This window comes from Myxine glutinosa, chromosome 5 (assembly GCF_964187855.1).
Source record: "Myxine glutinosa chromosome 5, kmMyxGlut1.1, whole genome shotgun sequence".
NCBI lineage: Eukaryota > Metazoa > Chordata > Myxini > Myxiniformes > Myxinidae > Myxine > Myxine glutinosa.
Window position 1 is genome coordinate 210,855,852 of NC_136265.1, and position 26,076 is coordinate 210,881,927.

Here is a 26,076-nt window from a genome sequence, read left to right on the forward strand (position 1 = left end):
GGATTGAAAAGAATGAATGTTTACTGTTTATGACGATGCCATGTCTTGGAATTCCAGACTATAACAAGCACGGGGTGATTCAATTGAAGATGATCATCAGTCAGGCAGTCATTTCCCAGGTAGAGGTATACTTTAATATTTATTCTAAAACATCGAAAAGTCCAGGGAAGTTGTTGAAACTTCCCTGATTTCTCAAGGTATTCTGCTGCATGCGCGCACTTGTCCCATCGCTGTGGTAGTACGAATACTCCATTTGTTAAGACGTGCTTGGAACATGTTCATAACCTTTTCAGAACATGTGCTATGACATCTTCATAATTTGTAAAACTGATGCCACCGCGTTGTTCTATTAGTGGTCGAAAAATATGAAAATTATAAGTTGACAATTCATGAATGCATGGAGATCATTTAGAACTTATGAGCCCGTTTCCACTCGAGTTCAGAGGTCCTCTTTGGTCTGCTGGACACAAGTTTTTTTTGGAACTCATCTTACATTAACTTTGTTAGCCCATCTCCCGCTCAGAGGAGACGAGGTTTTGCAATCACTTCTGTGTCTGTGTGTCGGTCAGGGCCACAATTTTTTTTTTTTTTTAACCATTTGAGCTTTTGTCATCAAATTTTCAACAAAGCTTTATTATGAGAACTAGCATGACTCGCTCAGCGTGCTCCGTGCGCCTCACCACGTCGTTTCAGAGGGATAGGCATCTTTGACCATTTCAGTGTCAAAGGGTCTTTTTGGTCTTCACGGTGTTTTGGGTCTTCGGGGCCATTTGGTTTTTCAGGGTCTTTTGGATCCTCTGGGCCTTTAAGGGTATTTTGGGTCTTTGGGGTCTTCTGGGTCTTCGGTGTCTTCAGTGGCTTTTAGGTCTTAAGGGTCTTTTGTTTCCTCTGGGTCTTTAAGGGTCTTTGGGGTATTTTGGTTATTGGGGTATTTAAGGGTCTTTTGGGTCTAAAGGGTCATTAATGGTCTTTGGGGTCTTCAGGGTGTTTTGGGTCTTTGGGATCTTAGGGGTATTTTGGGTCTTCTGGGTCTTCGGGGTCTTTTTGGGTCTTCGGTGTCTTTTGGGTCTTTGGAGTGTTTTGGGTCTTTGGGGTCTTTTTGGGTCTTTGGAGTGTTTTGGGTCTTTGGGGTGTTTTGGGTCTTCGGGGTCTTTGGGGTGTTTTGGGTCTTCGGGGCCATTTGGGGTATTTTGGGTCTTCTGGGTCTTTTTGGGTCTTCGGTGTCTTTTGGGTCTTTGGAGTGTTTTGGGTCTTTGGGGTCTTTTTGGGTCTTCGGTGTCTTTTGGGTCTTTGGAGTGTTTTGGGTCTTTGGGGTGTTTTGGGTCTTCGGGGTCTTTTGGGGTGTTTTGGGTCTTCGGGGCCATTTGGGGTGTTTTGGGTCTTCGGGATCTTCAGGGTCTTTTGGCTCTACAGGGACTTTTGGGTCTTTGGGGTGTTTTGGGTCTTCGGGGTGTTTTGGGTCTTCAGGGTGTTTTGGGTCTTCAGGGTGTTTTGGGTCTTCTGGGTCTTTCGGGTGTTTTGGGTCTTCGGGGTCTGTTGGGTCTTCTGGGCCATTTGGGGTGTTTTGGGTCTTCTGGGTCTTTTGGCTCGACAGGGGCTTTTTGGTCTTAAGGGTCTTTTGGTTCCTCTGAGTCTTTAATAATCATTTGGGTCTTTGGGATGTTTTGAGTCTTCAGGGTCTTTTTGTTCCTCTGAGTCTTTAATAATCTTTTGGGTCTTTGGGATGTTTTGGGTCATCGGGGTCTTTTGGGTCTTCTGGGCCATTTAGGTCTTCAGGGTCTTTAAGGATATTTTGGGTCTTCAGGGTCTTGGGGGATTTAAAGGGTCTTCATGGTCTTAAGGGATTTAAAGGGCCATCAAAGGTCTGAGAGGTCTCAGCAGTCTAAACGTAATAATTAAGAGTTCACGGACTGTGTTTTGGGTGTTAATTTTATTTGAAGAAGAAGCGACCTTTTTGTCGCATATAAACAAACTTAACCATATTAGTGGGGCGGCTTAGCCCAAATATTCAAAAGAATTGTGCATTTTGTGAAACAAGCACCAAATTTGGCACAAATGTACATTAATATGTTGCGAACATTTTCAGATATTGGGCCACTTGAAATTCCGTAATTTTTTTTTTCAAATTTTTTCAAATTTCGTAATTTCAAATTTTTCGGGTGACACCGTCACAATTTCGGTCTTCGAGGCCGGCCGATAGGCAAAGTGTGACCGGAAGGGACGAGGTTCTCCTGACCACGTGGCCCTCGATCTGGGAAGCGAGAGGCGTTCCATTAGTGGACGCGCCCCTCACGCCCGACTTTTGGGCGGCCCCGGCAGGCCGTTTGTTTTGACGTTCCGTGACAGGCCCCGCACCCCCACCTCCGGGCAGACCGGAAGCTTGTGCTGAGTACATCATACCTGAACAACTCAGTGAGGCAGAACACAGCAGTGCACACCAGGGTGACCCCTTCAGTGCATAAACCAATTAACCTGTCCACTGCAGGGCATATAGAAATGAAGTTATTTTCTGCATGTAATAATAATATAAGTTCAGTTCTATATAACAATATCTGTTATCACCACTACCACTACAACTACCACTACTACAAGCTTTGTCTGGAATTTTGTGGACTAACAGACAAACAGACATACAGACAAGCTGGGATCAAAACATTACCTCCTTCCACCATTGAGTGTAGAGGTAAACATCATGGAAATTATATCATGCCCTAGATTTAATTCATGCTTACCCGTGTATTTGCTTCACTGGTTCACAAGGTCTTTTGCATACATGTAATTCAGACTCTCGTCTTCATTGCTGACCACACAATGTTCGCAACATATTAATGTACATTTGTGCCAAATTTGGTGCTTGTATCACAAAATGCACAACAGGTTTGCTATGCTGCTACACTATATACGTTTGCTCTATTATAATAAGATATCGAGAAGAAAAATCAATAATTTGGTCAAAAGGTCGAAGGATCAAAGGTCAGCGTCACCTAAAATCATCAATTTTCATCCAATTGACCTGCAATTTCAATTTACCATTTGCCATAAAATTTTCACCAGAGCTTTATTATGGGAATATGGAGAAGCCAAATTAATAATTTGGTCAAAAGATCAAAGGTCAGTGTCATCTAAAATCATCAATTTTCATCCAACTGACTTGCAATTTTTCAATTTACCATTTGAACTTTTGTCAACAAATAAAATAAAATAAAAACTTTATTATGAGAATATTGAGAAGAAAAATTAATAATTTGGTCAAAAGGTCGAAAGGTCAAATCATCGAAAAGCATCAATTTTCATCCAATTGACCTGCAATTTCAATTTACCATTTGCACTTTGTCATAACATTTTCAACAAAGCTTTATGAGAATATGGAGAAGGCAAATTAATAATTTGGTCAAAAGGTCACAAGGTCAAAGTTCAGCGTCATCTAAAATCATCAATTTTCATCCAATTGACCTGCAATTTCAATTTACCATTTGCACTTTGTCATCAAATTTTCAACAAAGCTTTATGAGAATATGGAGAAAGCAAATTAATAATTTGGTCAAAAGGTCACAAGGTCAAAGTTCAGCGTCATCTAAAATCATCAATTTTCATCCAATTTACCTGAAATTTCAATTTACTATTTGCACTTTGTCATCAAATTTTCAACAAAGCTTTATGAGAATATGGAGACAAATTAATACGAGTAACTTGGTCAAAGGTCAGCATCAAATAAAATTGTAAATTTTTGTCCAATTGAACTAAAATTTTAAGAATTTGCATATTGTATCACTGGATTGGTTCACGAATCAAAAGCAACAAGCCAATTTTTTTTTTTATAGATCAAAAGGTCAAAGTTCAATGTTGCATAAAAACGTCATTTTTCATCCGATTGACTTGAAATTTGAGCAGGGTTTGCATATTATTTTGGAGGTCAAAAGGTCAAGATCGCCTAAAATTGTCAATTTTATGTATTTTCTTTAGCTGTTTTTGTCACGTTTAGCATACGGAAGAAGAAGTGTGAATACAAAGCGACACGGATGGGCTTCGCATTTTCAGATGCTTTCTAGGTTAATTTCAAGTGAGAAGGAATGTTTCCACACTTACAACACTGACATCCAATTTCTTTACTGATTCTGATGTACCGCAGTCTCTTAAAGAGCGTCGGTGTTGCTGACGCAGTCTATTGGCAAGGGTTATACACAGGATGGTTTGTCATAGTCTTCCCAGCAGTAGTTAGTTTAGGAATTTGGAACTTGTTCAGAGTGCATTTTTCTGCATTTTCCATATTGTGCATTTTTCTGAAGGACACAGTGGGATCTTTAATGTCCACCAACTAATGCTGGCAGATGGGATGCCTGTATAACGTTCATCTGTGGGACTGCACCCACATTGATGGATTATCCTGCCTGTGAAACACAAGGATGGCATTTTATATACCTGTGTTAGGATTCAAACCCAGGCTAAACAACTTTGAAGCAAGTGTGCATACCTCTAGGCCATCCTGCCAACCACATGCAATTTCACATTTAGTAATCCAGCAACTCTCCAAAATTAGCTCTTCAACACGTTTGCATGAGTGAGAAATTGGATGTTCAAGATCACTCATCGATTCATGGGCATTCATTCGTGAACAGGTCGAAGTCACTGCATAATTAATGAATGCAAGTGTGTGAAAGACATGCATCACCAAATTGTGCACAGTCCCCAGTGAACTTAAACTAGTTGATGTTCTCCTTCAGAAGGAACACCTGTGATTCACAGCACGCATCATTAGGTTTACTGCCATCTTCATTTTACTGAGAATACTGTGAGTAGTGCTGATGTCACTTCCTCTATAACCCACCCTGGGTAGACAATTCCATTGCATAATATTTCAGATTTGAACTATTATTTTTACATGTCTACAATAAAATGTCAACGTCAATATTGAATGGCCTCCTACTAGGGGGACAGGGAGACATCGCATTTGAGTAGATGAGTATCAGAATGGAAAGGGACTGGAGGAGGACAGGGTTAGCAAAGTTAGAAGAGAACAGGAGTGGGCTTTGGAGAAACTATGAGGGGACGAAGAGCAGCACTGATGAAGGACAAGTGTGAGGCACAAGAGACAACAAACAGGGATTCAGTTCCATGGGTGAGAGAATAACAGGGTGAAGTAATGGAAGTGAATGTTCAGTTGAGAATTGGGGTATAAAATGTGCAAATTAGTGCAAAAATAACATGAAAAAAGTAGTAAAAGCTATAATACAGACATACAACAACACAACACTTTGTCAAGTTACAAACGTTTAAATAAACAAATTATGGACAAATATTTCTGCATTAAAAACTTACCACGATAAAATGTTTTTTAGGAAACAATGCCAAAAAGACATGTTGCGGTTTTGAGAACCCACACTTGTAAATACAACATCATTAAAGGTTAAAGGTTGCACCCCATAGATAGGCCGCAAGCAACACGTAGGTCACCTAAGGACGGTAGTTATTTCTTAGTATGTGTTTAGATAAGGCCATGTCCAGTAGTTGCATCTGCGTGGTGTAAAACAAATAAGAGTAGGCCCCCTTCGTTCATTTTTACAGCCTCCCTTCCAACGACGCCATTAAGAGATAGCCAGTCTGTACTCGCCCTCGTCCTTTAGGTTGCCAGCAGCGTTCGCAACCTTGCTGGGCTTCCGCTCAAACCAGCCCAAAGGCCACGAGGTAAGGCCCGAAAAGGGGGTGGAGCGCAAGGATGGAGGTGAGGCCACGTCAAGCGGCCATCAAGGCGGAGCTGGTAAGCCATCACCAGCCAACCAGGGCTGAGGTGAGATCGCCTGACAGGGTGTGGCTAGAGCTTCGAGAGGGTTTCGCTGGGCGTGGCAATATAACCCCTTCCGCGAGGCCTCCCACCCGAGTTATGAGCGGGAAGAGAGAGGCGCTTGACCTTCAGTTATGAGCCAGGGTCCTGATTGTAACGAGTTATGAGGGGAGGACTCGAGTTATGCATGGGGAGAGAGAGAGGGGCTGGTTCAAGTATCGAGTTACGAGTTGAGTTCCACGGCAGTGATGAGAAGGACTTGAGGGGGCGAGCGCGTTGGTTGTGCGAAAGAACTTGTACGATTGGCGTTGAATGACATTTGTTGGAGGAACACGCCATTGTGAAGGGTTTGTCGGGGATCACTGGTTGAGAATTCGGCTTGGGCTAGCGGTGCGCAAACATCCAAACACCCGTATTCCTATTACATACGCGGCCAAGAGTTAACGAAGTCGCCGACAGCCCAGCTTACCATTTCCCCGATATAATTGTCCGCTCGCACCTACGCTACGCGGAGAGCTGCCTGCCGTCCACCATCGTCTGCTGATACGAGTCGGGGACCGGACGAGCTGTGAACGCCATCGCCGGATCCTCAACCCGACCATCTGCATCTCCGCGTGAGTCTGAGTCTGAGACCGAGTCTGAGAGCGAACGGGCCCGAGTCCAAGGGATAAGTAAGACTGTCTAAGGCTGCCCTGTGTCCTTTTTCTTCCTCTTCCTTGTACATTCTTTCTTTTCCTCTTCTTTGTACATTGTGAATAAATTGCCTTGTTGTTCCTGGTTTCTTCCTAATTCAATCGTCCTCGTCTTTTCTCAATTGGGTAAGCGTGGCACGATTCGGAACTGCTATAATCGGGTCTAGTCATTGGTTAACAGCTCGGATCGCGGATTGCTATCCGCTCGGCTTATTCCATCAATATCCGTGATTCTGGCGGGAGTTATTTCCTTGCTTCATGGTCGGTGTTAGTACTTAGGTAATAGGACTAAGTTCGACCAACAACCCTATTTAACACTGACCGGAAGGAACGTGATAACTTCGGGATCGCGTCGGCCAGATAAAAGACAAGGGGATTAATCCCCCCTTGATAAGGGAAAGGCCGACGTCGGAGATCCGCAACAGACACAATGTAACATGATATCTTCAGGAATTTTTTTTTGAGCTGAACAGAAAGTAACAAAGAAGTAAGAAAAAATAGGAAAACATTTGAGTGCATGAAGATAAGACAGAGATAACAATGGAATGCCTTGTGTTCTTTGACAGTTGGTTCCATGGGAGGACATCGCGAGCCAAAGCGGAGGAGCTGCTGAGTCGGCAAAGGCATGACGGAGCCTTTCTAGTACGAGAAAGCGAAACGTCTCCTGGAGATTTCTCTCTCTCAGTCAAGTAAGGCAAAGCAAGTTATGAGTATGCTCCCTCAACAACGAATGTAATTTGAATTCTCAATTTGTCTGAACATTTGAACTCCTTGTACCTTAGGACTTCTACTGTAAGAATGCTTAAAACATTGATTTAGTTTCTCAATGCTTAAAATTTTAAAATGAATAATATAAGCTAGTGTGGTTCTACTGAATACCATATGTGGTGTATATCATGAATAATATAAGCTAGTGTGGTTCTACTGAATACCATATGTGGTGTATATCATGAATAATATAAGCTAGTGTGGTTCTACTGAATACTATATGTGGTGTATATCATGAATAATATAAGCCGGTGTGGTTCTACTGAATACCATATGTGGTATATATCATGAATAATATAAGCTAGTGTGGTTAGACTGAATACCATATGTGGTGTATATCATGAATAATATAAGCTAGTGTGGTTCTACTTAATACTGTTACGGTCCGCGGATTAGATGTTGTTGTTTTTTACCGAGCGGTGGTGTAACCGCGGCCGAACAGTTGTTCCCCGACTAAACCCGATTCACCCGATTCACCCAAACGTTGGCCGTATCGCGCCACAGATACTCAATCTGGAAAACTCTAAAGCGACCGAATGCAAAGAGGAAGAAGAAGACGTACAGAAGAGTAACGGGGTTTATTATGTACACATACACAAGCAAGAAGAACAGTCACGATTATTTACAGGGGACATGAGACGCAGGCGACACAGTGCAAATTACTAGCTTATCTAACAGGCTTACTTAATACCCAGGACAGAACAAACGAAGACACAGACTCACGCGGGGAATTGCAGAGTGGATTGACTGGAGGGAGAGGAAAGTCCACTGGGTCCGGCAGCACGATCCGCACGTTCTGCAGCCGCCGTTCCTTCGCGGCCCTGCTCCGAACTGCCGTCCAGGCCCCTAAGCGGCTGGCGAGCGTTGTTGCTGCTGCTGCTGTAGACGCTGCCGCTGGTGAGCAAGGTGACGAATCGCAGGCTTTTGCGCTTCCCTGGATGACCTCTGCTGTTGGACCTCACAACTCAGCTCTGCTCTGACGACCCAGCTCTTTCCTTTGCACCTCACCACGCAGCTCAGCTCAGCCTTGGACCTTTTTGCAACTCTCTTGGACTCATCTGCTTGTCTCTTTTGCTTGTCTCCTTTGCTTGTCTCCTTCTGGGAGCGTCCCCACGGTGGGTTATATAGGCCCCGCCCTTCACCCTTTGCGAACCTCCCCCAAGCATTCTCTCTCCACCCTCTCAAGCCAAACCCCTCGTTCTGGGTTGGATGAGCGGGGCCGACTTACTCCTCCCCTCTATGACGAGGTGGAGACCCGCCTTTCTTCCCCAACCCTGCCTCGTGGTCAATGGCGGCTTTGGAGGGGATGTAATTGCCAAATTGAGGCTTGGCCATTACGAAAGGGGAAAATGGAGGTTTTGGGGAATGGGAATGAAGGGAATCTATCTCTTTTACTCGGTGCAATGGAGTGTCATGTTAATGGACGACAAGGCCTTACCCTAAAACACATAATAAGATATAGGCTACTGAACAAGGGTTTTATCCGGTCCTGCAATGTGGTGTTTCATGGAATAACTACCGAGACGCCCTTTTTACCTTTACACAACTCCGGAGGCAGGAGGCGCAGAATAAACAATAATAATAATAAAGCACACAATAAAAAAAATACAGTCCTCATATCCGCAACAATACCATATGTGGTGTATATCATGAATAATATAAGCTAGTGTGGTTCTACTGAATACTACATGTGGTGTATATCATGAATAATATAAGCTAGTGTGGTTCTACTGAATACTATATGTGGTGTATATCATGAATAATATAAGCTAGTGTGGTTCTACTGAATACCATATGTGGTGTATATCATGAATAATATAAGCCAGTGTGGTTCTACTGAATACCATATGTGGTGTATATCATGAATAATATAAGCTAGTGTGGTTCTACTGAATACTACATGTGGTGTATATCGTGAATAATATAAGCTAGTGTGGTTCTACTGAATACTATATGTGGTGTATATCATGAATAATATAAGCTAGTGTGGTTCTACTGAATACTATATGTGGTGTATATCATGAATAATATAAGCTAGTGTGGTTCTACTGAATACTATATGTGGTGTATATCATGAATAATATAAGCTAGTGTGGTTCTACTGAATACTATATGTGGTGTATATCATGAATAATATATGCTAGTGTGGTTATACTGAATACCATATGTGGTGTATATCATGAATAATATAAGCTAGTGTGGTTATACTGAATACCATATGTGGTGTATATCATGAATTAAAGCATGGTGTTACGCACGCTACTTGTAAGCAAGGAGGGAGCGGACAACGCGGTAATTTGTAAGAGTCTTTATTAAAGAGCTCACTGTAACACTGAGCTGCTCAGGGCTGCGCGCCCCGTGTATATCGTGAGGCCACGCCTCTCTCCGGGGCGTGGCCCACCCCCACTTGGTGTGCGGGGTGATGTGACCCCGTCAGTGCTTTTGTGTCCGCCACACGCGCCCCCCCAGAATCCCCGCGCACCTGAAGGGTCAGTTTGCGGGGCAAACGGATGACCCGGCCGAAGCGCCCCTGGCGACTGGCGGCGTCTGGGATGCAGGGATGCCATCTGGGATGCCTCCGGCTGCCCCTGGGATGGGTGCAGGACCAGGGGGCGGCATGGCGGCGGGGCTGGACGGTGCCGGGGGTCCGCCCGCAGGGGGGCGGCCCCGACGCGGGGGTCGGGCCACCGGCGGTGGATGGTCCACGTCGAGGTGGGCCGGCTTGAGGCGGTCCACAGAAACGCGGTCAGGAGTACCGCCGATGTCCAGGGTGAAGTGCTTCACCCCGGTCTCCAGCACGCGGAAAGGCCCGTCGTACGGGGGCCGCAGTGGTGTCCGATGGGCATCGTGACGGACGAAGACGTACTCCGCCGTGCGAAGCTCCGGGGCGACGTGCGTCGGTGGGTGCCCGTGGCGTGCCGTCGGCACCGGGGCGAACCTCTGGGCGGTCTCCTGCAGAGTGGAGCGCTGCTGTGCCGCGGACCATGGTGCCGTGGAGTCGGGGAGGAACTCGCCCGGCACCCGCAGCGGTTGCCCGAAGACCAACTCCACCGCGGATGCACGCAGGTCCTCCTTGGGCGCCGTCCGGAGGCCCAGCAGGACCCAGGGGAGCCTGTCGACCCAGCCGCCGTCGCGGAGGGTGGCCCGGAGCGCGGCCTTCAATGAGCGGTGAAATCGCTCACACAGGCCGTTAGCCTGGGGGTGGTAGGCCTTGGTTCGGTGCAGCCGGACCCCGAGCCCCTGCGCGACCGCCCCCCAGAGCTCCGAGGTGAACTGGGGGCCGCGGTCGGACGAGATGTCTGAGGGGGCACCGAACTGGGCGACCCAGGTGGCGATGAAAGCCTGCACGACGTCCGCCGCCGTCGTCGACGCCAAGGGCACGGCCTCCGGCCACCGGGTGGTGCGGTCCACCATGGTGAGGACGTGGGTGAAACCCCACGAGGGGGGCAGAGGTCCCACCAGGTCCACGTGGACGTGGTCAAACCGGCGTTCCGGCACCGTAAACGGGGCCAACGGGGCCAACGGGGCCTGGGTGTGCCCGTGCACCTTGGCGCGCTGGCACGCGAGGCACGTCCTGGCCCAGCCGCGGACGGCCTTCCGGAGGCCATGCCAGACGAATTTGTCGGCGATCAACCTTTGGGAGGCCCTCGCGCCCGGGTGGGACAGGCCGTGGATGGCGTCAAACACCTGGCGCTGCCAGCCCGCGGGCACGATGGGGCGAGGCCGCCCGAGGGAGACATCGCACAAGAGGGCCGCGCCCGCGCCGTCGAACGGCACCTCGGTGACCCGGAGGCCCGTGACGGCGGTCCGCAAGGCCTGGACGTCGGGGTCAGCGGCCTGGTCCGCTGCCATCCGGGCATAGTCGATGCCGAGGTGGACTGCGTGGGCGACGGCCCGGGAAAGGCAATCCGCCACCGGGTTGTCCTTCCCCGCGACGTGCTGGATGTCCGTCGTGTACTCGGACACGGCCGAGAGGTGACGCTGCTGCCGGGCCGACCACGGCTCGGTGACCTTGCCCATCGCGAAGACCAGCGGCTTGTGGTCGACGAAGGCCGTGAACGCACGGCCCTCGAGCAGATGGCGGAAGTGCCTGACCGCCAAGTGAAGCCCGAGCAACTCGCGGTCGAAGGTACTGTAACGGTGTTCGGGCGGGCGAAGCTGCCGGCTAAAGAACGCCAGCGGTTGCCAAGCTCCACGCACCCATTGCTCGTGCACCGCGCCCACCGCGTAGTCCGAGGCGTCGGTGGTGAGGGCGATCGGCGCATCGGGCGCCGGGTGCGCGAGCATGGTGGCGTTAGCCAAGGCGAGCTTCGCGCCTGTGAACGCCGCGTCCATCTGCTCGGTCCAGGTGACGTCGCCTTTGCCCGGCTTACCTCGGAGAGCTTCGTGCAGGGGGCGCAGGAGCTGGGCGATACGGGGCAGGAACCGATGGTAAAAGTTCACCATGCCCAGGAACTCCTGCAGCCCCCTGATCGTGCGGGGGCGTGGAAACCCCTTCACCACCTCCACCTTGGCCGGCAGGGGGACGGCTCTGTGCCTGGTGACGCGGTGCCCCAGAAAATCGAGTTCGGCAACGCCGAACCGGCACTTTGCGGGGTTCACAATCAGGCCATGCTGGCCCAGGCGTTCGAAGAGCGTGCGGAGGTGGTGTAGGTGCTCTTTGCGGGACGCGCTGGCGACGACGATATCGTCCAGGTAGATGTATACAAAATCCAAGTCACGCAGGACGCTGTCCATCAGCCGCTGGAACGCCTGAGCCGCATTCTTCAGACCGAAGGGCATCCGCAGGAATTCGAAGAGTCCGAACGGCGTGATGACCGCCGTCTTCGGGACGTCCTCCGGCCTGACGGGGACCTGATGGTAACCGCGTGTGAGGTCCACCTTCGAGAAGAAGGACATGCCTGCCAAACGGGCGGAAAAGTCCTGAATGTGGGGGACGGGGTAGCGGTCGGGGGTGGTGGCGTCATTGAGACGGCGATAGTCCCCGCACGGTCGGCATCCCCCGCCGGGCTTCGGCACGATGTGCAGCGGCGACGCCCAAGCACTCTCCGAGCGCCGAACGATGCCGAGTCGCTCCAGGGTAGCGAACTCCGCTTTTGCTACCGCAAGCTTCGTCGGCTCGAGGCGGCGTGCCCGGGCGTAGACCGGTGGCCCGACGGTGGGGATGTGATGGGCCACCCCGTGCTTGACAGCCCCCGCCGAGAAGGTGGGCCGCGTGAGGGCCGGGAAGCCGGCGAGGAGGTGGGTGAATTCGTCCGCTGCCGGAAGCGTACAGATCAACGTGGCCGGAACCGAACCGTTCAGCAAGCCGCTTGGCAAGCCGCTCGGTGAGCCGCTCAGTGGGCTGCTCGACGAGCTGGGCAGCGCACAAGCGAGCGAGCTGAACGTCTCGGCCTGGACAAGACGTCTGTGCTTTACGTCGACCAGGAGCCCATTTGCGCACAGGAAGTCCGCGCCAAGCAATGCCATGGGCACGTCGGCGGTGACGAACGACCATCGGAAAACCTGCCCTCCGAACCGCAGAGAGAGGCAGCGTTTTCCATACGTACGGATGGGCGTCCCGTTTGCGGCAAGCAGCGCGGGGCCCCCGCCCGCGGCATGCTTGTCCGACGTACCGGCAGGAACGACACTCACCTGCGCTCCTGTGTCGCACAGGTAACGGCGCCCGGATAAGGTGTCCGTGATGAACAGCAGGCTGTTCGAACGGCCGGCGCTCATTGCCACTATCGAGCGCCGGCCCGGGCGTTTCCCGACCTGTCGAAGGAGCATGGCGGATGACACTGTCGAGCCTCGTGGCCGAACCTGGCGTGGAACCGGCACCAGGTGGTGGAGCTGGAGGAGCGTGGCTGGCTCAGCTAGGCCGGTGGATCCGGCGGTTTTCCCCGCGGTGGCGGTTTTCACCGCGGCGGTGGGCGGGGCGTGGCGGCGGCCACGAGGTGCGTATCAGCATGCTGTGTATGCTGTGGAAGCTGATGCTGTGGATCAGCATCGGCCTCGGGATAAACGAGGTGGGCCGCACCGAGTCCGCCACGGCGGCCAATGCTCGGGGTTTCGTTAGCACGGTCCCGGCCAACGCGAGGCGTACCTGTGCTGGAAGTTGGCGACGGAAAAGTGCCCGGAATAGAGAACCAGGGGCTTCGTCGCCCAACAGCGACAGCATATGGTCCATTCGGACCGACGGGCGCGTGTCGCCGAGCTCGGGGAGATCCAGGAGGCGGTCGGCCCATGTGTCCTCTGTGAGGCCGAACGTGGCTAGGAGCAGCCGCTTGAGTGCCTCGTACTTGTGGCCGTCCGGTGGGTGGCGAAGGACGGACACAACTCGAGCGGCTGTGCCGGGCCCAAGGGAGGCGATGACGTGGCAGTTGCGCGTGTCGTCGTCGGTGAGGCGCCGAAGCTGAAACTGGGCTTCGGCTTGGACGAACCAAACTTCGGCCTGTGCCTCCCAAAATTCGGGAAGTTTAACCGACATCGCGTTGTTGGCCATGGCAATGGCGTCGTGTTTGGAAGGATCGCTACGGCAGATCCAACGTCGAGGGTCACCAGTAAAGCGCGGTGTTACGCACGCTACTTGTAAGCAAGGAGGGAGCGGACAACGCGGTAATTTGTAAGAGTCTTTATTCAAGAGCTCACTGTAACACTGAGCTGCTCAGGGCTGCGCGCCCCATGTATATCGTGAGGCCACGCCTCTCTCCCGGGCGTGGCCCACCCCCACTTGGTGTGCGGGGTGATGTCACCACGTCAGTGCTTTCGTGTCCGCCACAGAATAATATAAGCTGGTGTGGTTCTACTGAATACTATATGTGGTGGATATCATGAATAATATAAGCCAGTGTGGTTCTACTGAATACTATATGTGGTGTATATCATGAATAATATAAGCTAGTGTGGTTATACTGAATACCATATGTGGTGTATATCATGAATAATATAAGCTAGTGTGGTTCTACTGAATACTATATGTGGTGGATATCATGAATAATATAAGCCAGTGTGGTTCTACTGAATACTATATGTGGTGTATATCATGAATAATATAAGCTAGTGTGGTTCTACTGAATACTATATGTGGTGTATACCATGAATAATATAAGCCAGTGTGGTTCAACTGAATACCATATGTGGTGTATATCATGAATAATATAAGCTAGTGTGGTTCTACTGAATACTATATGTGGTGTATATCATGAATAATATAAGCTAGTGTGGTTCTACTGAATACTATATGTGGTGTATATCATGAATAATATAAGCTAGTGTGGTTCTAATGAATACTATATGTGGTGTATATCATGAATAATATAAGCTAGTGTGGTTATACTGAATACCATATGTGGTGTATATCATGAATAATATAAGCTAGTGTGGTTATACTGAATACTATATGTGGTGTATATCATGAATAATATAAGCTAGTGTGGTTCTACTGAATACCATATGTGGTGTATATCATGAATAATATAAACTGGTGTGATTCTACTGAATACTATATGTGGTGTATATCATGAATAATATAAACTGGTGTGGTTCTACTGAATACTATATGTGGTGTATATCATGAATAATATAAGCTAGTTGTCATATGAATATGTGAGCAGACGGTGTGGCCTATGCGAAGGAGCACGGGGGCTGGGAGGCCGGATGAGAGATGCAAGGCCGAGTGATGTGGCTTGCTGTGCTGTTCATTAAACTGGTCATCTCCTAAGTTGAGACTTGGATTAATCTTATTACATGGTGGCAGCGAAAGGCGAACCTCCAAACCCGATTGGAACCCCATCTAGGGATTCGTAGCCAAGTTCACAATGGCGGACGCACCCATGATGCCGTGCGTGGATTGGACCAGCGCCAACCTCGGTTAAGCCTTCGAGCTATTCAGAAAGCGTATCCAGCTGTACTTTTCTGTGAAGGATGTAGCAGGTGACAAACAAGTCGACCACATTCTCCTGCTATCAGGTGAGGAAGGCCTGCGACGCTTCAGTTTGTGGGGCCTTGAGCACGCTGATGACACAAGGCCTAACACCGTGACGCCAGCGATTGTTTGGCAGCGTTTTGAAGCTGAGCTGAAACCCCAGGCAAATTACCATGTGGCTCGTTTCTGCTTACAGTGCTTTAAGCAGGACGAAGATGAAACTATTGACAATTTCATCTCCAGATGCCGCCAGCAAGCGAACAAATGCAAGTTCAAGACCCCCGAGGCGGACGAGCACATAATAGAACAGCTAATTGCGGGGACGTGGTATCAGGAGCTACAGAAAGAGCTCCTCGCAAAGGATGACTCTCTCACGCTGGACAAAGCCCTGGAAATAAGTCGGGCACATGAGGCCTCTGTCACTCACATGCAGCAGTTTACCTAGACCCAACAGGCAACCAATTTTGTCCACACCATTGGGTACCACCCAAAAGAGTGCCGTTTCTGTGGAAGACAGCATCCACCCCAGCCCCGACACCGATGCCCAGCATGGGGCTCAACCTGTGAGGCATGCGGAAAGCAAAACCACTGGAAGGCTGTCTGTCTCTCAAGAGCGAGGCAAGAACAAGGCCGGCAGACAACCCGCCCAGACACCAGAGGGCACAAATCCTTCGCTCGAAAGCCCATCCACACCCTGGGGAGAGATGAAGACCCCGACATGGACTGCAACACGTTGAGCTTCACCACCATCAAAATCCACAGCCAGACCATGGATTCCCGGCGAGAGATTTTCACGGACTTGGCCATTTCACTACCTGACCGAGCTGGTGATCACTCCCTGAGAGTCAAGGTCGATACTGTGGCAGAGGGCAACACCTTGCCCCTTCGGATATACAGACAAATGTATCCCCAAAATGTCGACTCCTCTGGGCTGCCGCTACCTGGTCGTATTCAGGAGAAACCCCAGACAATACTAACGGCCTACAATGGCTCACAAATTCGGCAATTTTAGCACCCTTGTCGTCCCCTGCAAGTAAAGGAATACCCAGTGGGTCGATGCAGAGTTCTTCGTAGTCAAGGCCGCTGGCTTCGCAATCCTCGGCCTGCCCACCTGTAGGGACCTTGAACTCCTCACCCTGCACTGCTCGGTGAAGAAGAACTGCACGGGTGACAAGCCAGTTAACACGTTGGGTGACCTGCTGAGCACGTATCCGGACCAATTTGACAACATTGGAAACTTCCCAGGCCAGTATCGCATCATGGTAGACCCCAATGTGCCCCCTGTAATACACGCACCACGTCGATGCCCCATCCAGATGATAGATGAAGTAAGGTCAGAACTAGACATAATGCTGAGACAAGGCATCATACGGCAGGTCGACGAGTCTACAGACTGGGTCAGTAGCCTCACCTACGTGCGGAAAGCAAACGGCAAACTTAGGCTCTGCCTGGACCCGAAGGACTTCAACCGTGCCATCAAGAGGTGCCACCACCGTACTCCCACGCTTGAAGAGCTGACACACAAGTTTGCAGGCTCAATGGTTTTCTCCAAGCTGGATGCCAAAAATGGGTACCGGTCAATCAAGCTCGATCTTCCCTCCCAGTTGCTCATGACCTTCAACTCGCCATATGGCCGTTACTGCTTCCGGCGAATGCCGTTTGGACTGGTGATGTGCCAGGACGTCTTCCAAGCCAAGATGGACAAACTTCTTGAGCAATGTCCAGGTGTCATCGGCATTGCTGATGATGTTGCCGTTTATGGCTTGAGCGTTTTCCTTCGCTCCACCTCTTCCGGTCTCGATCCGGATTTCCGGCCACATTTTACCAGGAGCGCTTTTAAATCTTTTACTCACAACAACCCTTTCCCTTAAGTCACAATAAGCATACTATCTAGAACTTCGAACCAGCAACAACACTCATAACAACAATCATTAAGGCCGAGTCCGTAACACTTCCCCCCTTCAGGAAAGAAAGTTTGACCACAGTGAAAACTTTATTTGCAGGCCAACTTGTAAACAAACCACCTATTGCCTCCTGATAGCACGTTTTCCCGGGAGGCCGAGCTGAGTATTCCCTACATGGACGCCTTTAGGAACGTGAAGTTCACGGTTAGTCCGTGCAGGAACGTTTACTACATGGACGCCTTTAGGAACGTGGCGTTCACCGTTAATCCGTGTAGGAATTTTGGCTCGGCTGCTCCGCAGCATTCAGTGCTTCAACTCTTTCTAACTTCCCTGAGATTCATGGTTGGACCACCTGTCACTGTAGTCACGTGAATAACGGTCTCCTTCTCGGCCGCTACCCTGATAGTCGTCCTTTCGGGAGCTGCCGTAACTCTGGGAGCCTCCATAGCAATATCGGCTGCGGCCACCACCAACACTACCGCCAAGTTGTCCTCTTCTGTAGCCCCCTCAATGCCGACGAAATGCCTTCCCTACTGTTATGGTCCGACCCTCCAACTTCTGGTTATTCAGATCCTTTTCTGCATTCCTTGCGTCCTTTGAGTTTTCAAATGTGACAAAACCAAACCCTCTTGACTTTTGGCTCTCCCTGTCTTTTATCAGCAGCACTTCCAAAAGCGGTCCATATTTGTTGAAGGTAGACTCCAGAACCTCTTCCTTTGTTTTGAAGTTCAGTCCACCTACAAAAAGCTTGCCAACTTTGCCTCCATCCCTGACTGGTGTGGTGTTATTTCCCATATCGGACTTTTTCACAACCATCAGGTTACTAGAAACTTGACCCCCGGCCAAATCATTCCCAACCACAACTGATACTCCCTCTACAGGAAGAGTGGCTTGCAACCCCACGGTGATCGGTCCTGACACCAAATCAGACTCTAGATTGATGACATGAAGGGGAGCCACCCAGCCACCGATCCCCTGTAACCGAACACTATCACCAGTTGCTGTACTCTCCGACAATGGCAAAATGCCCTCAAGCATTAAGGATTGATGTGCTCCTGTGTCCCTCAATACCCTAACAGGTCTTGGGATAGTCGAGTCTCCCTCCAGTGAGACAAACCCCTCATAAATAAATGGTTGGTAACTCTTCTGTGGGCGATTTCTCACGTTTGCCATCGCATTCGGAGTTGTACTAGTCGGACTCCGCTCCTGATTTTCCTTTCCCAAAGCATGACAGTGGGACATCAAGTGTCCTGGTTTATGGCAAAAAGCACAAGTAGGCCCGGAGGAGAACCTCGTGGTCTGCCTCGAGGCCCACAGAGGATACGTCTGCCTTGAAACCGTTGACTTCTGACCTCTAGAAGTCGTGATATCAGAGTGGTCCTCCTCTCGAGGCCGCCCCCATGAATTTTCGTTCTCCGCCCCTGCCGTACCATAGCTCCCCTGGCTAAGTCTAGGCGAGAAGTTAGGGTTGTGGAACTCCATCCTGTGGGTTAAGGCATAGTCATCTGCCATGGTCGCTGCCTCATACAACTTTGGTACTTTCCTTTCCTCCAGGTGTATTTTAATGTCCTCGTGGACACACTGTTGGAATTCCTCCACCAGGATCAATTGTCGCAATAGTTCGAAGTCTTTCCCAACTCCTTTTGAATCGCACCACCTATCAAACATGGTTTCTTTCAATCTGGCAAACTCCACGTGGGTCTCACTCTCCCTCCTCCTGGCATTCCGGAATGTTTGCCGGTAAGCTTCCGGGACCAATTCATAGGCTTTGAGAATGTGTTTCTTCAATACCTTGTAATCTGCACATTGGTCAATCGGTATAGTTGAATAAATCTCTTGAGCTTTACCCACCAGAACACTTTGCACTAGTATGGACCAGTACTCCTCAGGCCAGTTTAACTGTCGAGCCACTTTCTCAAAGTGTGGAAAAAACTTGGCTACCTCCTTTTCATTGAAGGGTGGGATCAGCCTCACATGTCTGCCAACATCCCAGGTGTTCTCACTAGGTGTCGAACCAGTCAGCAGGGATGGTACCTCTCCCCGTTCTCTCATTAACTCCATCTCCTTGACTTTAATTTCCTGCTGACGCGCCAATTCACGGTCCTTTAACTCCCTTTCGGCTCTTCTCTCCTCTGCTTTGAGTTCTCTTGCAGCTCTCCTTTCCTCTGTTTTTTTTTGTCTTCTAACCTTTCCTGGAGTTCCCTTTCCACTCTCCTTTCCTCTCTTTCCAGTGCTTTTTCCCTTTCCTGGCTCCGTAATTGCATCTCCAGTTTCCGGAGCTCCACATTTTGTTGTTCTTCTGGTAACCAATTCCAGGCTACCTCTTCCCATGCTTTTGCTCCCACCATAGATTGTATCACCACTGTCTGCAACTCTGCCTTCTTCATATTAGTTCGGACCTCCAAGCTAAAATGTTTGGCCAATTTCCAGAGGTCCGATTTTACTAACGCTCTGAACTGTGCTTCACTCGGGGTCACCATAAACTTCTCTGCGTCAAACGCCATAGTGACTACTGGTAACACCTGTTAACCTTCCCACAAGAAATTTTTAACGAACAAAAACAAAAGTATTATTATTATTTTTGTTGTTGTTGTTGTTTGTTTTTGGAAAAAATTTGGGAATGTTGGAAAAGTTCCAAACCTGGGAATTCCTTCCTGGACTAAATTTAGGAATTTTTTAGATCCTGGACGCAGACCCAATTGCGAGCCCACGAATATCAATTGGACGAGCCCCCAATTTCTGTTACGGGCCCCCCCCTTTCCTCTGGTCTCGGTGGACCTCTGAACCCCGAGAGGGTCCCGGGCAGAAAGATGTGTTATCCCTGGTTGAAACCCAGCAAATAACGTCCCTCAATGGAACCAGCAAATGAAACAGCCGAACCAATGATGCAACCACACCAAGTTATAAACAAACCATACTATATTATAAATCACACACACAGAGCCATACAGCAATGGGGCAATCACCCCTACTTTCAAATCTTACGATAATATCCTTGTGAAGCCCCTTAACCCCACTCACGGCACCTCCCCCAATGTCTCTGCTCTCCTCCAAGGCGAAGTCCCAATGTCTCTGTGCACTCCCGCAATCGGGAAGTCAAGGGCCGGTGGTCAATTGAGGCGTGGACGAGCGAGACGACCCCGAGGTCACGTGCTCAGCCCCCAGCAGCACAGCGGTGGCGAGGAACCTCCCAAAGATGCGCTCCCTCCCGCGATCGGGGAGTCAAGGCCCAGTGGTCAATTGAGGCATAGCCGAGCGAGACGACCCCGAGGTCATGTGCTCAGCCCCCAGCAACACAGCGGTGGCGAGGAACCTCACAAAGATGCGCTCCGACGTACACGTTGCGGTTCAACCCGCGAGCCTCCGTATAATTCTCACGTGTCCCTTCCTGGCACAGCCGTTCCCGGCAATCCACCAGGGAATAATGTCCAGCCGACACGACGAAAGCCGGTTCACGGCCGGGTGCTCGCGTGGCCAAGATAGCGGACGGCTTTCGCTCCACCCCGGATTCTCAAGGCCTGGATCCTCCGGAACCTCAAGGAGAATACCCGACGACACCGGCTCCACGCACTACGGCGATATTTCTTATCGACCGAACTTCCCTTCAAGGACGCAAAGTTCCCTCGCCCAGTACGTCGAACGCTCGGCCCGGAGCTTCAACCACCACGTCTCTTTTTCCTTCGCTCCACCTCTTCCGGTCTCGATCTGGATTTCCGGCCACATTTTACCAGGAGCGCTTTTAAATCTTTTACTCACAACAACCCTTTCCCTTAAGTCACAATAAGCATACTATCTAGAACTTCGAACCAGCAACAATACTCATAACAACAATCATTAAGGCCAAGTCCGTAACACTACCTGCAATCAAACGGCTTCATAGAACGCCAAGTGCAAACCATAAAGAACACACTACACAAAACAAAGCTTTCTGGTGCTGACCCACACATGGCCCTCCTCATTTTGAGGACCACGCCCATCGACAGCCACCTCGCATCACCTGCTGAGCTACTGAATCAGAGGACAATGAAATCCAACCTGTCTACCAAGGTTCCAAACATAGCACCAAATCGGGACGTAACCCTAGAGGCACTTGAACGTCGGCAAGCATCCAAAAAAGAATACTTTGACTGCCGGGTTGGCCCCGATCGTGGGCCACTTCAACCGAGCAACGAGTTCAGGTTCTCGAGGAGGCTGGGCGGTCCCACACTTGGGAACCAGCAATTGTGTACACCACCTGCTCGGAGCCAATGCCATACAAAGTCATCACGGAAACAGGAAACATCCTGAGGTGGAATCGCCGCCACATCCGACACGCTCAACAGACCCAGTCAAGGCGGCCGGAGCCCGAGATGTTCCAGAATTCCCTCGATGATACTGATGTTGACCGTGCCATTGCCAAGGGACAACTGGGTGCTGACGAGGAGCCACCATCATCTCCACATACCCAAGCGCCTACCACACCACCGGCATCCCAAACTCGATCTGGTCGCACAGTTAGACGGCCTGTCAGGCTGAATATTTGATTCCTCGTGGTCGAGCTAAGGTGAACATGTGGGTGCATAGCCATCCTGAACTGCATTGCAATTCACCCGGTAATACTGTGACTTTCTTTTTTGTTTTGTTTCTCTCTCTCCTTATGTTTCCAGCCCATTTGATGCTCTGTATGAACTTGTCTATTTTTTTTATTTTTTTTTGGAGAAAGGGGGATGTTAAATGAAGGTGTGAGCGGAGGGCATGGCCTATGCGAAGGAGCGCAGGGGCTGGGAGGCCGGATGAGAGATACGAGGCCGAGTGACCCGAGTGAGGTGGCTTGCTATGCTGTTCATTAAACTGGTCATCTCCTAAGTTGAGACTTAGATTCATCTTATTACACCAGTGTGGTTCTACTGAATACTATATGTGGTGTATATCATGAATAATATAAGTTAGTGTGGTTCTACTGAATACTATATGTGGTGTATATCATGAATAATATAAGCTAGTGTGGTTCTACTGAATACTATATGTGGTGTATATCATGAATAATACAAGCTCGTGTGGTTCTACTGAATACTATATGTGGTGTATATCAAGAATAATATAAGCTAGTGTGGTGCTACTGAATACCATCTGTGGTGTATATCATGAATAATATAAGCTAGTGTGGTTCTACTGAATACTATATGTGGTGTATATCATAAATAATATAAGCTAGTGTGGTCCTGCCATTTTTCCACTCTTTTTTTCTCTTTCCTTTAATTTATATAAGTGCCTTTCGGTAGTGGTTATGTAGCGTATAGGGCTTCAAGCAGGTGGCAAACCTACGCCTCATGTCATCTCCCATATTGACATGTGATCTTTTTACCTCCTTAACCATGCCCTGGTGTTGGGCTAGCGGCTAGGGTGCCGGCTTAGGATCCTAGGATACCTGGGTTCGAATTCCGGTCGATCGCTGAATTAACGCCAGGGGGGTTGACTCAGCCTGTCATCCTTCCGAGGTCGGCTAATTGAGTACCAGCTCACTGGTAATTCCCTGTTTGTCATCAAAGGCGGCAAAAAGGGTTGGCGTCAGGAAGGGCATCCGGCCGTAAAACATTGCTTCAAAAAGGGGACCGAAAAACAACAACAACCACGGTTCCCGAAAAAGGCCAACCCCCGCTTTGCGGGGAAAAATGGCCTCTAAAGGTGGTTATATATTTTTAACCACACCTATAACCCAACCCTCTTACTTTCAGATGACTGCATTTCCTGCTCACCACTATTTCCTGTTCATTAGTTCCATTCTTCCTTTTATCCAACTGTGGCCCCACCTTCATCCAACAGCTCAGTAGGTTGCCCTTTTCCTTGTCCCCTCACTGATATATTAATGTAACATTTTCCCTTGTTCTCAAAATGTATATATCGGCAATATTATATCGCCAATAACACAACAACACATCTTCCTCTACGCCCCAATTTGTCCATAATCCCACATACTAATTTCACGGGCCTTCCCTACAAAAAAATGGCTCGTTTTAGGGAGCTCAACCTAGCAAATTCATAATGGTAATACGTGGTATAATTGGGCCAATGTCAAGCTGGATCAACTTTTCTATAGCAGAAAAACATTTAGACTAATTTTAACTCTAAAATATATATACACATGGAAAGAAGTTAAGCATGGGTTGAGTTTTTCTGGATCATAGCAATAACTGAGAAAATTATTTCGAAACCATTATTTTTTATCAAAAATAAAAGCATGCTCAACAATGCATGCTCAACAAATGACTTCAGGCACATTTAGAGGTTTTATAGATCTCCAAATCATAAAACGAGGATGTCTTCTTTAATGGCCTTTTTCATTTCCATAAAACCTAAATTCCGTTTCAAAAAATAAATTCCATTTTGTGTTGTCAATGGAAGAAGAAGCATTAATTTGTGCACTTATATTGGGAAAAATACAATTCCCTCATGTCTCCACATCTAAAATCCTCCACAGAGCCCCTGGGTGGTGTATTTTGCCACAAACATCGGGAATAATATAATTAAAATGAAGTTATAAATGGCAGGTGGGAAAAATGTGGTAACAGATCCATGGGACATGGCACTTTAAACTCAATTAATCTTTATTGCGATGCCCATGTGTGCTCACCGACAAAGGAAGTACGCAGATGTGGAATCATGTACATCGACATAAACGCACCAGAGGGTTTTTTTAATGCCTCCGTTGACGGTCACCAGAGGCATTATGTTTTTGGGTTATCCGTCCGGCTGTCTGTCCGTCCGTGTGTCTGCCCACAACCGCACCTCCCAGACCTGGACACTTGCACAGATTTTGGTGAGTAACGTACGCGTTTACTTAAAACCATCCATAAATTATTTATTACTTGCAAAATCGAAGATTTTTCAAGTATATTGGTTGGTTGCATTTGTGGTTCTGTCTGTTTGTTTGTTTGTTACTTGCCGGAAAAGATTCCAGCAAGTATGTTGGTTGGTTTGTCTGTCTGTCTGTCTGTCTATTTGTCTGTTTGTGCGCAGTACTACGTCTACACCGTTGCACATAGAATCGCCATACTTTACACACATATTTGTCTTGCCTTGGCCCAATTTTTAACTCTCCCGGCCCAAAGCCTCCATTATTATGTCATAATTCGATAATTCGACAATTCGACAAGTACAAAACTTCATCCAATCAAGATGCAATTTCTTGAGCGCCATGTCGGCATAAACTGGTGCAGAAAAAAAAAATTAATGATGACATCATCGGTCACATGGTTCGGCCGCCATCATGGAAAACCCGAAAAACTTTGCACCTCTATATCTCCGAAAGTGCGGAATAGAAAAAATTGAGACATGGCTCATTGTAAAGAACTCTCCATGGGGAATAAAATTTGTTAATGATGATGTCATAGGTGCCACCATTATGACGTCAAAATTCAACAAGTACAAAACGTCATCCGATGAAGATGAAATTTCTTGAGCATAATCTAGGAATAAATTAGCTTAGCAAAGAAATAATGATGACGTCATCGGCCACGTGGTTCGGCCGCCATATTTGTCCAAAATGGCCGATAAAAAAGTACATTCCGGCAAGTCCTCGGTCTCTGACCGATTTTTCATTTGTTTGTTTGTCTGTTTGTCACCGACCTACAGGTCACAATTCTAAACCGATCGTTACGACACTTCACCAAGCTGTATAGGTCCTCCCAATTGAGAAGCCTATTGTTTTTGGGGTGAAAAGGTCAAAAGGTCAACATAGGCCAAAGGTCACCAACTTTGCCAAATTTCTAAAATCGTCAATTTTCATCCGATTGACTTTAAATTTGAAGAGGACTTGCATATCTGGTTATTGAATTCAACCACCAAGTATATTTGATGTCAACATCTATATTATAATAGGCTACGGTGATTCTGTTGGACCTCTGTCCGGGGTGTGGCTTAGTCGGTTTGCAGAGTAGCTCCACCCATTCTTGGAGAGGCTTCATGTAAACAAATATCCACCATTTTATTACCTCGAATGGCTTTGAGGCCTGTTTAGTTAGGCCCATGCTGTCTTTCTCTCTCACACAGGTTTATTTCAATTCTAATTCGATATATCATTTCATTTTTAACAGTCGCTAACATAGTGTTAGACTCGGTTGAAAAAAACGGGAAGAGAATCCCAAGAAAGTTTCCGTTTATAGAACGAAATGAATTCTCAAAGGCCTGTAAACTAAAGCCCATTCATTGAGTCACCCTCACAATTTTATCTCGAATTCACCATCTGATTTAATTTTTATCGATGGTTTTAGACTCGGTGTCAGAAATAATTGAGAACATTCACGCACACACGGGAAATTGCCGAGATATATTTATAAAATAAATCGCGCCACGATGATACACGAAAATACACCGCCTAAAATAACATTCGGGGAAAATGTCGACATATATTAAAAATTCGCTTTTTCTTTTCCGTTAACATTTATTACTTTTACGTTTTATGAGAGTCGGCACAAAAACGACATGTATATCTTCGTTCTTTCTTATTTCATTCAACATTATTATCCGGAAGTAAAATATGTTTCAGGAAATTACTGAGAGATGTTCCTTCGTTTTTATTTCATTAGTTACGAGCAGAAGTACCCAGCGTTGCCGGGCGGGGGAGGGGGGAAGTGCACGTACACTTTAAACATGTATATACATGTGGGATATATACATGTGGGACGTGTGTGTGTGTGTGTGTGTGTGTGTGTGTGTGTGTGTGTGTGTGTGTGTGTGTGTGTGTGTGTGTGTGTGTGTGTGTATATGTGTGTATGTATATGTGTGTATATATGTGTGTGGGTGTACGTGTGTGGGTGCACGTGAGTGTATATATGTATGTGTGTGTATATATGTGTATGGGTGTACGTGTGTTTGTGTGTGTATATGTGTGTATGTGTGTGCGTGTCTGTGAATAAGAGAGAGACCGAATTGTGAGGTACAGAAATGAAAAAACGAGGTGTGTGTGTGTGTGTGTGTCTGTGTGTGTTATTGTGAAACTGCATGTGCAGGTGCAGCATCTAACTCAATATGTCGAAATGTCACACACGT

At 48.2% G+C, this 26,076-nt stretch overlaps 2 protein-coding genes across 2 annotated transcripts in view; one reads left to right on the plus strand and one right to left on the minus strand.

The window, feature by feature from the left end:
- LOC137414229 (uncharacterized) overlaps positions 1–26,076 on the minus strand; it is a 193,399-nt gene that overhangs the window by 89,511 nt on the left and 77,812 nt on the right. The window lies entirely within an intron of this gene.
- Positions 1–26,076, plus strand: part of LOC137413929 (growth factor receptor-bound protein 2-like) — a 115,321-nt gene that overhangs the window by 60,272 nt on the left and 28,973 nt on the right. Inside the window, exon 3 of the mRNA XM_078779441.1 lies at positions 7,038–7,160. Coding sequence (XP_078635567.1) covers positions 7,038–7,160 — 123 coding nt within the window. The remainder of the gene's footprint in view (positions 1–7,037; positions 7,161–26,076) is intronic.